At 48.8% G+C, this 13,363-nt stretch overlaps 1 protein-coding gene across 2 annotated transcripts in view; it reads left to right on the forward strand.

The window, feature by feature from the left end:
• The window catches only part of OSGEPL1 (O-sialoglycoprotein endopeptidase like 1), a 109,086-nt gene that overhangs the window by 32,919 nt on the left and 62,804 nt on the right, over positions 1-13,363 (forward strand). For both annotated transcript variants that reach the window (XM_063932779.1, XM_063932780.1), the window contains exon 3: positions 7,467-7,854. In XM_063932779.1, coding sequence (XP_063788849.1) covers positions 7,467-7,854 — 388 coding nt within the window. The remainder of the gene's footprint in view (positions 1-7,466; positions 7,855-13,363) is intronic.

Genomic DNA, 13,363 nt, shown 5'->3' on the forward strand with positions numbered 1-13,363 from the left:
ATAGGTATTGCTTAAATAAGGGTTATGTTATGTTTGCATCAGGTTGTCTGATGCTCTGTTATTGTTCATACTGTTAACTGGGTAAGTGTATCACGAGTTATACGGTGTGATTGGTGTGGCTGGTATGAGTCTTACCCTGGATTCCAAAATCCTTTCCTTGTACTGTCAGCTCTTCCGGGCACAGTTTCCTTAACTGAGGTCTGGAGGAGGGACATAGAGGGAGGAGCCAGTGCACACCAGTAGACCTAATTCTTTCTTAGAGTGCCCTGTCTCCTGCGGAGCCCGTCTGTTCCCATGGTCCTTACGGAGTCCCCAGCATCCACTACGGACTACGAGAAATAGATTTACCGGTGAGTAAAATCTTATTTTTTTGCCTTTTGTTCCCCCACAGCAAAAGAAAACCCCACAATATCAGATGCAGTCCTTTCGGTCGCATAAGTCCAGAAGAGGTCGGGGCTCCTCATTCCTCGCCAGAGGTAAGGGTAGAGGTAAGAGAACACCTGCTTCGGCTAGTTCCCAGGAGCAGAAGTCCTCCCCGGCTTCTGCTAAATCTACCGCATGACGCTGGGGCTCCACGAAGGGAGTCCGCACCGGTGGGGGCACGTCTTCGACTCTTCAGCCAGGTCTGGGTCTTATCAGGCGTGGATCCTTGGGCGTTGGAAATTGTATCCCAAGGTTACAAACTGGAGTTCGAAGAAGTGCCCCCTCGACGATTTCTCAAGTCGGCCTTGCCAACCTCTTCCCCGGAGAGGGAAGTGGTATTAGATGCAATTCAAAAGCTGTGTCAACAGCAAGTGATTGTCAAGGTTCCCCTAGGCCAACAGGGCAAAGGGTACTATTCAACAATGTTTGTGGTCCCGAAGCCGGATGGTTCGGTCAGACCAATTTTGAATCTAAAATCACTAAACCTATAGTTGAAAAAGTTCAAATTCAAGATGGAATCACTCCGGACTGTGATATCCAGTCTGGAAGCAGGGGATATTACGGTGTCGCTGGACGTGAAGGATGCCTACCTTCATGTCCCCATATTTCCTCTTCATCAAGAAAATCTGCGTTTCGTGGTACAGGACTGTCATTACCAGTTTCAGACGTTGCCGTTTGGGCTTTCCACGGCCCCGAGGATTTTTACCAAGGTAATGGCGGAAATGATGGTGCTCCTGCGCAAGCAGGGTGTCACAATTATCCCGTACTTGGATGATCTCCTGATAAAGGCGAGATCAATAGATCAATTGCTGAAAAGCGTGTGACTCTCCCAGAGAGTGTTACATCAACACGGTTGGATTCTCAATCTGTCAAAGTCACAGTTGCTTCCAACGACTCGACTATCATTCCTAGGCATGATTCTGGACACGGAACAGAAGAGGGTTTTTCTACCAATAGAAAAAGCCCAGGACATCCAGAACACGGTCAGGGACCTGCTAAAACCAAAAAGAGTGTCTGTTCATCAATGCACTCGAGTTCTGGGAAAAATGGTGGCAGCCTACGAGGCCATTCCCTTCGGCAGGTTCCATGCGAGGACTTTTCAGTGGGACCTTCTTGACAAATGGTCGGGGTCCCATCTACAACTTCATCAAAAGATAAGCCTGTCCCCCAGGGCCAGGGTGTCTCTCCTGTGGTGGCTGCAGAGTGCTCACCTTCTAGAGGGTCGCAGGTTCGGCATTCAAGACTGGGTTCTGGTGACCACGGACGCGAGCCTCCGAGGATGGGGAGCAGTCACAAAAGGAAGACATTTTCAGGGGATATGGTCAAGCCAGGAGGCTTGTCTACATATCAACGTACTGGAATTGAGGGCCATATACAACGGCCTACGACAAGCGGAGTATCTTCTTCGCGACCTACCGGTTTTGATTCAATCAGACAACATCACAGCAGTGGCTCATGTAAACCGCCAAGGCGGGACAAGGAGCAGAGTGGCGATGGCGGAAGCCACCAGAATTCTGCGCTGGGCAGAAAATCACGTAAGCGTTCTGTCAGCAGTTTTCATACTGGGAGTCTACAACTGGGAAGCAGACTTCCTCAGCAGACACGATCTCCATCCAGGAGAGTCGGGACTTCATCAAGAGGTCTTTGCAGAGATAGCAAGTCTTTGGGGACTTCCTCAAATAGACATGATGGCGTCACGCCTCAACAAAAAGCTTCGGAGGTATTGTGCCAGGTCAAGGGACCCTCAGGCAGTAGCGGTGGACGCCCTAGTGACACCATGGGTGTTTCAGTCGGTCTATGTGTTCCCTCCTCTACCTCTCATCTCAAAAGTGTTGAGAATCATAAGACGAAACAGAGTACAAGCAATACTCGTGGTTCCAGATTGGCCTCGAAGGGCCTGGTATTCGGATCTTCAGGAAATGCTCACAGAAGATCCGTGGCCTCTTCCTCTCAGGGAGGACCTGTTACAGCAGGGGCCTTGCATGTTCCAAGACTTACCGTGGTTGCATTTGACGGCATGGCGGTTGAACACCGAATCCTAGCAGAGAGAGGTATTCCGGAGGAAGTTATCCCTACTCTGATAAAGGCTAGGAAGGAGGTAACGGCGAAGCATTATCACCGTATCTGGAGGAAGTATGTATCTTGGTGTGAAACCAAGAATGCTCCTATGGAAGGTTTCCATCTGGGCCGTTCTCTCCACTTTCTACAGACGGGAGTGGATATGGGCCTAAAATTAGGCTCCATTAAGGTACAGATTTCGGCCCTATCTATATTTTTTCAAAAGGAATTGGCTTCTCTCCCTGAAGTCCAAACTTTTGTGAAGGGAGTACTGCACATTCAGCCTCCTTTTGTGCCACCAGTGGCACCATGGGACCTTAACGTGGTGTTACAGTTCCTTAAATCACACTGGTTTGAACCTCTTCAAACTATGAAATTAAAATTTCTCACCTGGAAGGTGGTTATGTTATTAGCCTTGGCATCTGCACGGCGGATGTCGGAGTTGGTGGCCTTGTCTCACAAGAGCCCCTACTTGATTTTTCATGTGGATAGAGCAGAATTGAGGACTCGTCCTCAATTTCTGCCTAAGGTGGTCTCTTCTTTTCATTTGAACCAACCTATTGTGGTGCCTATGGCTACGGGTGACTTGGAGGATTCCAAGTCCCTGGATGTGGTCAGGGCCTTAAAAATCTACGTAGCCAGGACGGCTAGGGTTAGGAAAACAGAGGCTCTGTTTGTCCTGTATGCAGCCGACAAGATTGGCGCACCTGCTTCTAAACAGACTATAGCTCGCTGGATCTGTAACACGATTCAGCAGGCTCATTCTACGGCTGGATGGCCGGTACCAAATTCAGTAAAGGCCCATTTCACTAGGAAGGTGGGCTCTTCTTGGGCGGCTGCCCGAGGCGTCTCAGCATTGCAGTTGTGCCGAGCTGCTACTTGGTCGGGTTCAAACACTTTTGCAAAATTCTACAAGTTTGATACCCTGGCTGATGAGGACCTCGCGTTTGCTCAATCGGTGCTGCAGAGTCATCCGCACTCTCCCGCCCGGTTTGGAGCTTTGGTATAAACCCCATGGTCCTTACGGAGTCCTCAGCATCCTCTAGGACGTAAGAGAAAATAAGATTTTAAACCTACCGGTAAATCTTTTTCTCCTAGTCCGTAGAGGATGCTGGGCGCCCGTCCCAGTGCGGACTAAATCTGCAAGACTTGTATATAGTTGATGCTTACATAAGGGTATGTTACAGTTGGAATCGGTCTTTGACTGATACTGTTTTTTTTTCCATTCATACTGTTAACTGGTTGCGTATTTTCTAAGTTATATGGTATGATTGGTGTGGGCTGGTATGAATCTTGCCCTTAGATTTACAAAATCCTTTCCTCATATTGTCCATCTCCTCTGGGCACAGTTTCTCTAACTGAGGTCTGGAGGAGGGGCATAGAGGGAGGAGCCAGTGCACACCCATACTAAAAGTTCTTTAGAGTGCCCATATCTCCTGCGGAGCCTGTCTATACCCCATGGTCCTTACGGAGTCCCCAGCATCCTCTACGGACTAGGAGAAAAAGATTTACTGGTAGGTTTAAAATCTTATTTTCCCACATAGCCCCCATACTTGTCTAACCATTTGTTCCATCGGTGCACCAAGGCCACTATCCCGGCAGAGAAGAAATCAGTGTTAAGCGCCTGAAGCCAGGACATGACGGTTCGCTGAACTTCACCGCCTGTTGCCAATCGTCTTCCACACATGTGCTTCATCAGTGGTCCAGAGAGATGGAAATCGCTGGGTGCCGAGTCAGAGCTGTAGGGAGGATGGTCTAGTACCGCTGGCCAGATCACTGCTCATCTTGAACGTCTGTCTTGCTGTTATCCAAGGCCAAACCTGTTCCCATGACATGACGTTATCACCGTACACCGCGATAAGCTGGCGATGAATGTCAGCTGCTGATGTGCCCTTTAGACGCAGACATCACAGTACGCACCTCAATGTGTGACCATGTGTCCACCAGCTCCGCCATCTTACACCTGATGCTGGGACAGTATGACTGATATGAGGCGCAGTCTAATGGCCATGAGGGAAAGCCGTGGTCTAACTGCTCTGGCCTGGCGGGGAATTAGACTGGCATAGAGAACATTACGCACGTGAGAGGTCTCGTTACATTACTTACTGAACCACCCTAGTAGTAGTAGTAGTATTAGTAGATGGCTTTCGCTAGCCATTTGCAGATAACATTACGTTTTATAGCTGATTATAGGTACTTAATGTATAAAGGGGTAAGCACTGATGTTATTGAATTTGGGGATCTAGGGCAGAGGATTACGGGGTTTTTTACTCGCTTGGTGGAATTGTGGCAGTGTGAATGTCTTGACAAAGGTCTACGCCAAGAACCAAAAAATGTCTTGTGATACCATGTGAAACCATGTGTATAAAACGTATGTTCTTATCTGTAATAGGCTGTAGAGTGCATGTATAGAGTAGCCTGAAGCAACATATAGAGTAGCCTGAAGCAACATATAGAGTAGCCTGAAGCAACATATAGAGTAGCCTGAAGCAATATAAAGAGTAGCCTGAAGCACCATATAGAGTAGCCTGAAGCACCATATAGAGTAGCCTGAAGCAACATATACAGTAGCCTGAAGCAACATATACAGTAGCCTGATGCAACATATAGAGTAGCCTGAAGCACCATATAGAGTAGCCTGAAGCAACATATAGAGTAGCCTGAAGCACCATATAGAGTAGCCTGAAGCAATAGAGTAGCCTGAAGCAACATATAGAGTAGCCTGAAGCAACATATAGAGTAGCCTGAAGCACCATATAGAGTAGCCTGAAGCAACATATAGAGTAGCCTGAAGCAATAGAGTAGCCTGAAGCAACATATAGAGTAGCCTGAAGCAATAGAGTAGCCTGAAGCAACATATAGAGTAGCCTGAAGCAATAGAGTAGCCTGAAGCAATAGAGTAGCCTGAAGCAACATAGAGTAGCCTGAAGCAACATAGAGTAGCCTGAAGCAATAGAGTAGCCTGAAGCAATAGAGTAGCATGAAGCAACATATAGAGTTGCCTGAAGCAATAGAGTAGCCTGAAGCAACATATAGAGTAGCCTGAAGCAACATATAGAGTAGCCTGAAGCACCATATAGAGTAGCCTGAAGCAATAGAGTAGCCTGAAGCAACATATAGAGTAGCCTGAAGCAATATATAGAGTAGCCTGAAGCACCATATAGAGTAGCCTGAAGCAACATATAGAGTAGCCTGAAGCAATAGAGTAGCCTGAAGCAACATATAGAGTAGCCTGAAGCAATAGAGTAGCCTGAAGCAACATATAGAGTAGCCTGAAGCAATAGAGTAGCCTGAAGCAACATATAGAGTAGCCTGAAGCAATAGAGTAGCCTGAAGCAATAGAGTAGCTTGAAGCAATAGAGTAGCATGAAGCAACATATAGAGTTGCCTGAAGCAATAGAGTAGCCTGAAGCAACATATAGAGTAGCCTGAAGCAACATATAGAGTAGCCTGAAGCAACATATAGAATAGCCTGAAGCAACATATAGAGAAGCCTGAAGCAACATATAGAGTAGCCTGAAGCAACATATAGAGTAGCCTGAAGCAATAGAGTAGCCTGAAGCAACATATAGAGTAGCCTGAAGTTTTGTGAACTTGGGATCCCTACCTCTCTAATGGTTAGCCAAGTCTCTGTGGCAGCTGGCCACACACCCTCTGGAGACTGGCCACACCCCTAAGTATGGGCCCCAACCACTGCATTCCCCAGGTGGGCCCATCTTGCCCCACTCCTACACTGTACATATGTATATTCACAATCCTTAAATACCATTGATAAACCAAACATAGAATTGCAGGAACATACTTGTATAGGTCATAGGCATGTTTCTCTTACGTCCTAGAGGATGCTGGGGTCCACATTAGTACCATGGGGTATAGACGGGTCCACCAGAAGCCATTGGCACTTTAAGAGTTTGAAAGTGTGGGCTCCTCCCTCTATGCCCCTCCTACCAGACTCAGTTTAGAAAATGTGCCCCGAGGAGCTGGTCACAGCAAGGGGAGCTCTACGGGTCTATACCCCATGGTACTAATGTGGGCCCAGCATCCTCTACGGACTACGAGAAAAGTAATTACCGGTAGGTAATTAAAATCCTATTATTGGGGAATTCAAATGTTTGAAAGTCGGTTTGGTGTCTGTTTTTTCCTGTCTGTTAGATAGACACCCAACTGACTTTTCAAACAATTGAATACCCCCCATTGAGTTAATATTTGTGACATATGTACTTTGCCTGTCACTTTGCAGTATGTATTCAGAAACGTTTACAATTGGTGACAGGTATGGTCTTTAATGCAATCTTCCAGTGCTAGACATACATGGTAGCTGGTAGAATGTGTTGGTGTTACATTGCTTTGCCTCCTTTCCGATACATTCTGCAATTTGTATTTATAATGATGAAGTAGCCATTCTGCAATGTGTTCTGTTTCTGCTTAACATTTTTTTCATGTTTGTATTGAGTTTTGCACCTTAAATGTTTTTGTATATACGTAAGTGATTTAAAAATGAAGGGTGGTTGCCGACGTCACTTCTCAGCGACCATCCACCTGCTTGGAGGCGGGAAGAGATGCCGGATAATACGGGGGTGAGGTTCATATATATTGTAGTTAGTGTACACTGTCTTTCTACTATATATCTTGAGAAAAGCTTTGAAATAGCGCTGAAACATTGATAATAGAATGGAGCATTAATTATATATATATATATATATATATATATATATAGTGTTCATTCTAGCACCCTGCACCTTTCAAAACATGTGCAGTTCCTCTTTCCTGCCTGGGGTGTCGCTCTCTCCTCTGGTGCTTCTCAGGACACACAGGTCTGTATTTCAGTGCTGAGATACAGACCAGAGTGTTCTGAGAAGCACCAGAGCAGAGAGCGACACCCCTGGCAGGAAAGGAGAACTGCATGGATTTTGAAAGGTGCAGGAAGTGTTTTTGGAGATTTTCGTTTTGCAGACTCTGATTGTTCCGATTGTCATTTATTCCAGGACAGGCGGCATAATACCGACGGTGGCCCAGCAGCTACACAGAGACAATATAGACAGAGTGGTGAACGCCGCGGTCCTGTCCAGCGGGCTGTGCCTCAGTGAGCTGTCCGCCGTTGCCACTACAGTGATGCCTGGACTTGCGCTGAGCCTCGGAGTAGGCCTCTCGTACAGTCTGAACTTGGTGAGAGAGCATAATAAGCCGCTGATCCCGATCCACCACATGGAGGCTCACGCACTGACCATCCGTCTACTGCACCCAGTGAACTTCCCATACTTGGTCCTCTTAATTTCAGGAGGTCACTGCATCTTGGCTGTGGTGAATAGTGTGGTGGACTTTCTGCTGCTCGGCCAGTCACATGACAGCGCTCCGGGTGATGTTCTGGACAAGGTATGGTCACTTATGTTACTGCTAAACTTCTACTCTGTATGGTTCTCCAAATAGTGTTGGGTAAAGGGGTATAAACCAAGTTTGTTGCTACCATTAGTCTATCCAGTATGTGCTCTGTTGGTTCAAGATATACAGTGCATCCGGAAAGTATTCGCAGCGCCTCACTTTTTCCACATTTTGTTATGTTATAGCCTTATTCCAAAATGAAATAATTTCATTTTCTCCTTCATCCACTAGGGGCCACTGGAGTGCAGATACAATGGGGATATAGTAGGCAGTAACTGGGAGCTAGCACTTTAAATTTATAACCATGTGACTAGCTCCTCCCCTACTATGTCCCCCCTCCAGGCCAGTCTTAGTTTAGTGCCCAAGGGAGCTGGTTCACTCTTGGGACTTCTGAAGATTTTTTATTTCTTTTTATTATTTTTTATTATTTTATTTTTTTATTCTTTCTTACACTCACAGACTGGCAGCTCTGCCACTGCCAGTCTGCACAGCGGGAGCTGCCGGCGGGGTCCCATCGCAGCTGCGTGCGGCTCGGGATGGGCCCCGGCTGAAGGAGACACTGAGCTCTCCTGAGCTGGCCGGACACTGATGCGTGCGGCATGTGTCGGGGCCGCTCCGTCAGCAGAAGATTCCAGCAGTATGGCAGCGGTGAGTATCAGTGGCCGGACACCGCTGCGTGCGGCACGTGTCGGGGCCACTCCATCAGGATCCTGCAGCTCAGCAGCGGTGAGTACAAACATCCACCTGCTCCCCGCTCCCATACTCCGTCCCTGGCCGCGGCTCACATTGCCGGCACAGGGATCCCAGTACTGGCCAAATGACCTAGTGGTCAGGGCTCTGGGGTGCCAAGCTCAGGGTCCTTGGTTCTAACCCCCCTCCACTCATACTGTATGGTGCTGTGTAGCTGTAAGACACAGAGTTTGCAGGTGCAAGCCTCAGACCAGAAAATGTATTTTAGTGGCGCCTTTATAGTTTTACACTTCGGCGCCATTGCTAGGGGGTGGAGCTTAATCCCGCTCTGCTCGGCGGGCTCAGCGCCACGCTCCCCGGCCGCAGCTCGCATGGCCGGCGGGGGATGCAGGGCGCTCCTCGCTAAGTTTGTGCGGGAGTTTGGTTCGTTTACACATGATAGAGGGGCGGAGCTTACTCCCGCTCTGCTCGGCGGGCTCAGTGCCCTCCGCTCCCCGCCCACGGCTCGTGTGACCGGCGGGGGATGCAGGACGCTCCCCGCTGACTTGATGCTGGAACTGTTATAGTTTAAATTGGGCGCCATAATGGGAAGGGGGGGGGGGGCGGAGCTTACTCCCGACTTGGAGCTCGGCTCCCGGCTGCCACCTGCGGCTCTGCATGTGCTGGCGGCCATTTCCTCTCTGCAGGGGAAACCTCTACCCGGACTCCACTGCTAGCTGTGAATGTCAGGGTCTTCTCATCACTGCGGTGAGTAGCTTTTCTCAGTGATCTAATGTCATATCATTGGTAGATATAACACTAGCGCCGTTGATTTTAAAGTTAGGCGCCATAGTGGGGGGGGGATGCTGGGCTTAAATCCCACTTTGGCTCTCAGGTCAGTGCCCCTTTGTCAGGGGGGCTAGGGCTGTTAATTCAACACAGAGTCCCATGTATCTAGAATATGGAGCCAGCTCACTAAGGCTCTATATCAGGGCACAGTTAGGCTCACTGAATATTTACAATAAGATAGAACTACAAGCTCCACCAAAATTTATTATAATGACAGGTACATCCTGGTACAGACCTGGGTTCACGTCCCACATATCTTCACCCTGCCACATTAATTTTTCCCCCGGCTTTACTCACAGGCTGGCCACCATTTTGGGCAACCAGCGGAGCTTACTAAATTAGCAGTACATACAGGGTGGGTGTAATAATACTGTTTGTAATTTGGGGAATGTGTGTGGCATCAGACAAATAGCCGCTGTGGCTCGGTACGCTTATAGCGGGGACATCTGAACACAGAGACCCGGGTTTGAATCCCAACAAATACCAACTTTAAGGGAAACGCGTCTGTCACTGCACATTATAGTGCAGAGTTTATATAGGGCTACACTTCTTTAACCTGCTTTTTCTCTTTTCGTTTAACTAAACGTAACACCCAGGACAGAGAATTCCCTGTTATGTGTGGATTGTGCGGTGGAGCCATCTGATTAGCCCTCAACGCAGCTGCAGCACACTCCTGTTTGAACAGCTCAGCTTATGCAGGTAATGTCCCTGTTAACCAGAGACCCCGTCCGTCATTTCTCCTTCCCAGGTTTCTAAAAGGAGGTTGATAAACCTCAATGTTACACAACGCTGCGGATGAGAGACCTCTCTTGGAGGAGGCAATAGATGTCCGGGATACTGAGGACGTCGATTTTCGGTGGAGTCCGAACCAGTGTCTCTGGGTCCTGGAGACATCCGAATGCAGGTTTTCAGGTATCAAACAATGTTTGTTTTCTTATCCTTTCCCCGCAGACAGCAGCAAACGATATAAGAACTCTCCATTTGTATACCCCTCGATGTATCGCCGGTCCAAAAAGCTGCCGTTTTCTGGTGCAACCTTGCTGAGGGAGTCGTCTGAGAGTAATAGGCGGCAGCAGGGGTTCTGCCTTGCCCGGCGCAGGTAGGTTGTTGGTGAACAATTGTTCTCTGAGTTACATGAGGGTTTGCATCAGTATCAGCTGATACCTTTGACAGATCATATTCACGAATCTGCTTTATTTTCTTTTGAGGTTTCCCAAGACGTCTGTATTCTCGGAGCCTGAATTTTCGCTTGGGCTATCTTAACTCGACGACCTTTAGGGCTGCGACAGTGTCAGGAAGATATTGATTCCTAGTGGGCAGCAGAGGCGTTGTCCATTAGGGGCCTGGTCGGGAAGGATCTTCCTGCCTGGATTTCTCAGGCCATTGGGAGTAAATCCACTTTTCTGTCCCCTACTGCTGCTCAAGCTCCATGATGGACCTATACCGGTATTTCCGTGCCCTTTCCAGGTTTCGTGTCCACGAGAGGGGCGGTACATCCATTACCGAGGGATCTCGAAGTAAGAGGCAGAGGTTCAACATCCTCGGATCAGTCTAATTGTAGGTCCTCCAACACACTCACCGAAGGTCGGGCCTCGCTCCCACCTGGTCTTTGGTTTTTTCGGGGAGGCCTGGGTATGATTGGGTTAGGTTTTTCATCAATGTAGAGCCACTGTGGCTCAACTCATTTAATAGCATAGACATCTAAGCACTGAGGCTTGGTTTCGTATCCCGCTAGAGATCAATTTTCACCACGGGTTTGCCGGTTTCCGACGTCAAGAATGTAGTACTGCAGGCGGCATCCCAGATGCTTCTATCGTTCGGTCTCTCTTCCGCCCCCACAAGTGTTCATGAAGGTCACAAGATGGCCCTACTTCAGAGGCAGGGAGTGACGTTTGTTCCCTAGCTGGGCAATCTTCTGCTGAAGACTCTCTCTGCGGATCGGTTGTTTCTGAATATCCGGATGATCCAGGATCTCCTGATTCGACAAAAGTCTCACTTATGCCCCTTGTACGGTTTTCTGTTTTTAGGACTCAACACGGTCCGTCAGAGGATTTTTTCCTTCCTCAGGACCAGTTCCTCTCTCTCTTCAGCCATGTGCTGTGCTGAGAGAAGGTCACCTACATCCTCCTCTGAGCTGAGGACAACAGTCTTCATTCCAGGGGTAGTCAAGCCGCCAGCTTGGGCACCCGGGTGAGTGGACACTCCCCGGAGTTTCGTCAGCTAATCCGCTGTTGGTGGAAACCTCGGTTCGACCTCATGGCGTTCCGACTGACTCTTCAACTGCCCCTTTACTACTCTCAGACGAGAGCCCTGGCGGCAGTAGCCGGGGATGCCCTCACGGCTCCTTCGAACTTCTGGTTAGTATATCTTACAGCCTTTTCTGTTACTGCCTCAATTTCTGCAACGCATAAAGGGAGAATGCGCGTTAGTCCTCCCGGTGTCTCCAGTTTGGCCGCGCAGGACTTGGAAATCCACCCTACACCTGTTGTCAGTAGAGGAGCCTTGGCTCCTACCTCTGCGGACTGTCTACTTCAACAGGGTCCCTTTCTTTGTCCAGTCTTACACAGGTTTCATTTAACGGTTTGGCTGTTCATGAAACCTTCTCAGAAGGAAGGAGTTCCCTCGTTCGGTTATGCCTCCAAGGCTCCGATTTCGGAAGTTAATTTCCTCGCTTCGCTATTACCATTTTTGGAAACTTTTTCTGGCCTGGTGGGAATGACGAGGGTTTTTCCCTTCAGTTTTTCATTTAGCCGTCTTCTGTGGTTTCTCCGGGTGTTTTTTTCTCGGTGGCGTTTCGACTAGGTTTACCTGAGTTTCAGATCTCTGCTCTGTCGGTTTTCTTCCAAAGTTAATTAGCCTGGCTGCCGGAAGTTCGGACTTTCTTGCAGCAAGTACTCTAACTGCAGCCTCCCTTTCGCCCTCCAGCTGCACCGGGGGACCTCATACTGGTTCTCACTTTTGCAGTCTCGTTTTTTTTAATTTCCTCAGTCGGTGGAGATGTTTTATCTCACCTGGAAGGCGGTCCTTCTCCTGGCTCTGACTTCGGCCAGCTGGGTGTAGAAGCTTGGGTTTCTCGCTCTATCTCTTTTTCCCTCTTGTCGGTCTTCTTGCCTAATATTACATGAGGATACGGCTGAGCTTCATATTCAGCTGTCGTTTCTTCCAGGGGTGTTGTCCGCTTTTCACACAATGCTGCCACTTGTGTTTTCGGCCCTCTCGGTGGATTCACCAGTTTTTGACCTTTGGATGTTGTCAGGGCGCTCCGACTCTGTACAGAGGACTTCGGCTGTTCGACATTCTGATTTCTTCTTTGTTCTGTACGACCCGTCCTGGATGGCCGGGGTCCCAGCAGACGTTGGCCCGTTGGATACGTCTGACCATCAGACTGGTTTATTTGGCGGTTGTTCGTGAGCCTCAGTCTTCCATTTTGGCGCACTCCACGCGCTCTGGGGGACCTTCGGGGCCGACCACCCACGGGGTTTCCGCAAATACTTTATGTCGCGATGCCGCTTGGTCGGGTCATCATACGTTTGTCTCGTTTTACAGATTTGACATTTTTGCGACCTCTGTGTCACAGTTGGCCAAGCGATTTTGCAGGACTCTCAGCGCTCTCCCTCTCGTCTTGGGAGCTCTGGGACGTCCCCATTGTATCTGCACTCCAGTGGCCCCTAGTGGATGAAGGAGAAATCAGGATTTTGGTACTTACCGATAAATCCCTTTCTCCGATTCCACAGGGGCCACTGGACGCCCACCCAGCGCTGTTTCATCCTACTTCACTTATCGGGTTGCCGGTCACTGTGTGACGGCGCGTTTTGTTCAGGTTACCCTCTCACTAGGTTTCCGGATTTCCTTGGTGTTATCCTGTTTTAGTTGGCTTAGCGAACCTCCTCTACTTTAACATTGGTCTTTTCCAGCTCTCCTCGGGCACAGTTTTAACTAGACTGGCTTGGAGGGGGGGCATAGTAGGGGAGGAGCTAGTCACATG

This window comes from Pseudophryne corroboree, chromosome 7 (assembly GCF_028390025.1).
Source record: "Pseudophryne corroboree isolate aPseCor3 chromosome 7, aPseCor3.hap2, whole genome shotgun sequence".
In the NCBI taxonomy this organism is placed as follows: Eukaryota; Metazoa; Chordata; class Amphibia; order Anura; family Myobatrachidae; genus Pseudophryne; species Pseudophryne corroboree.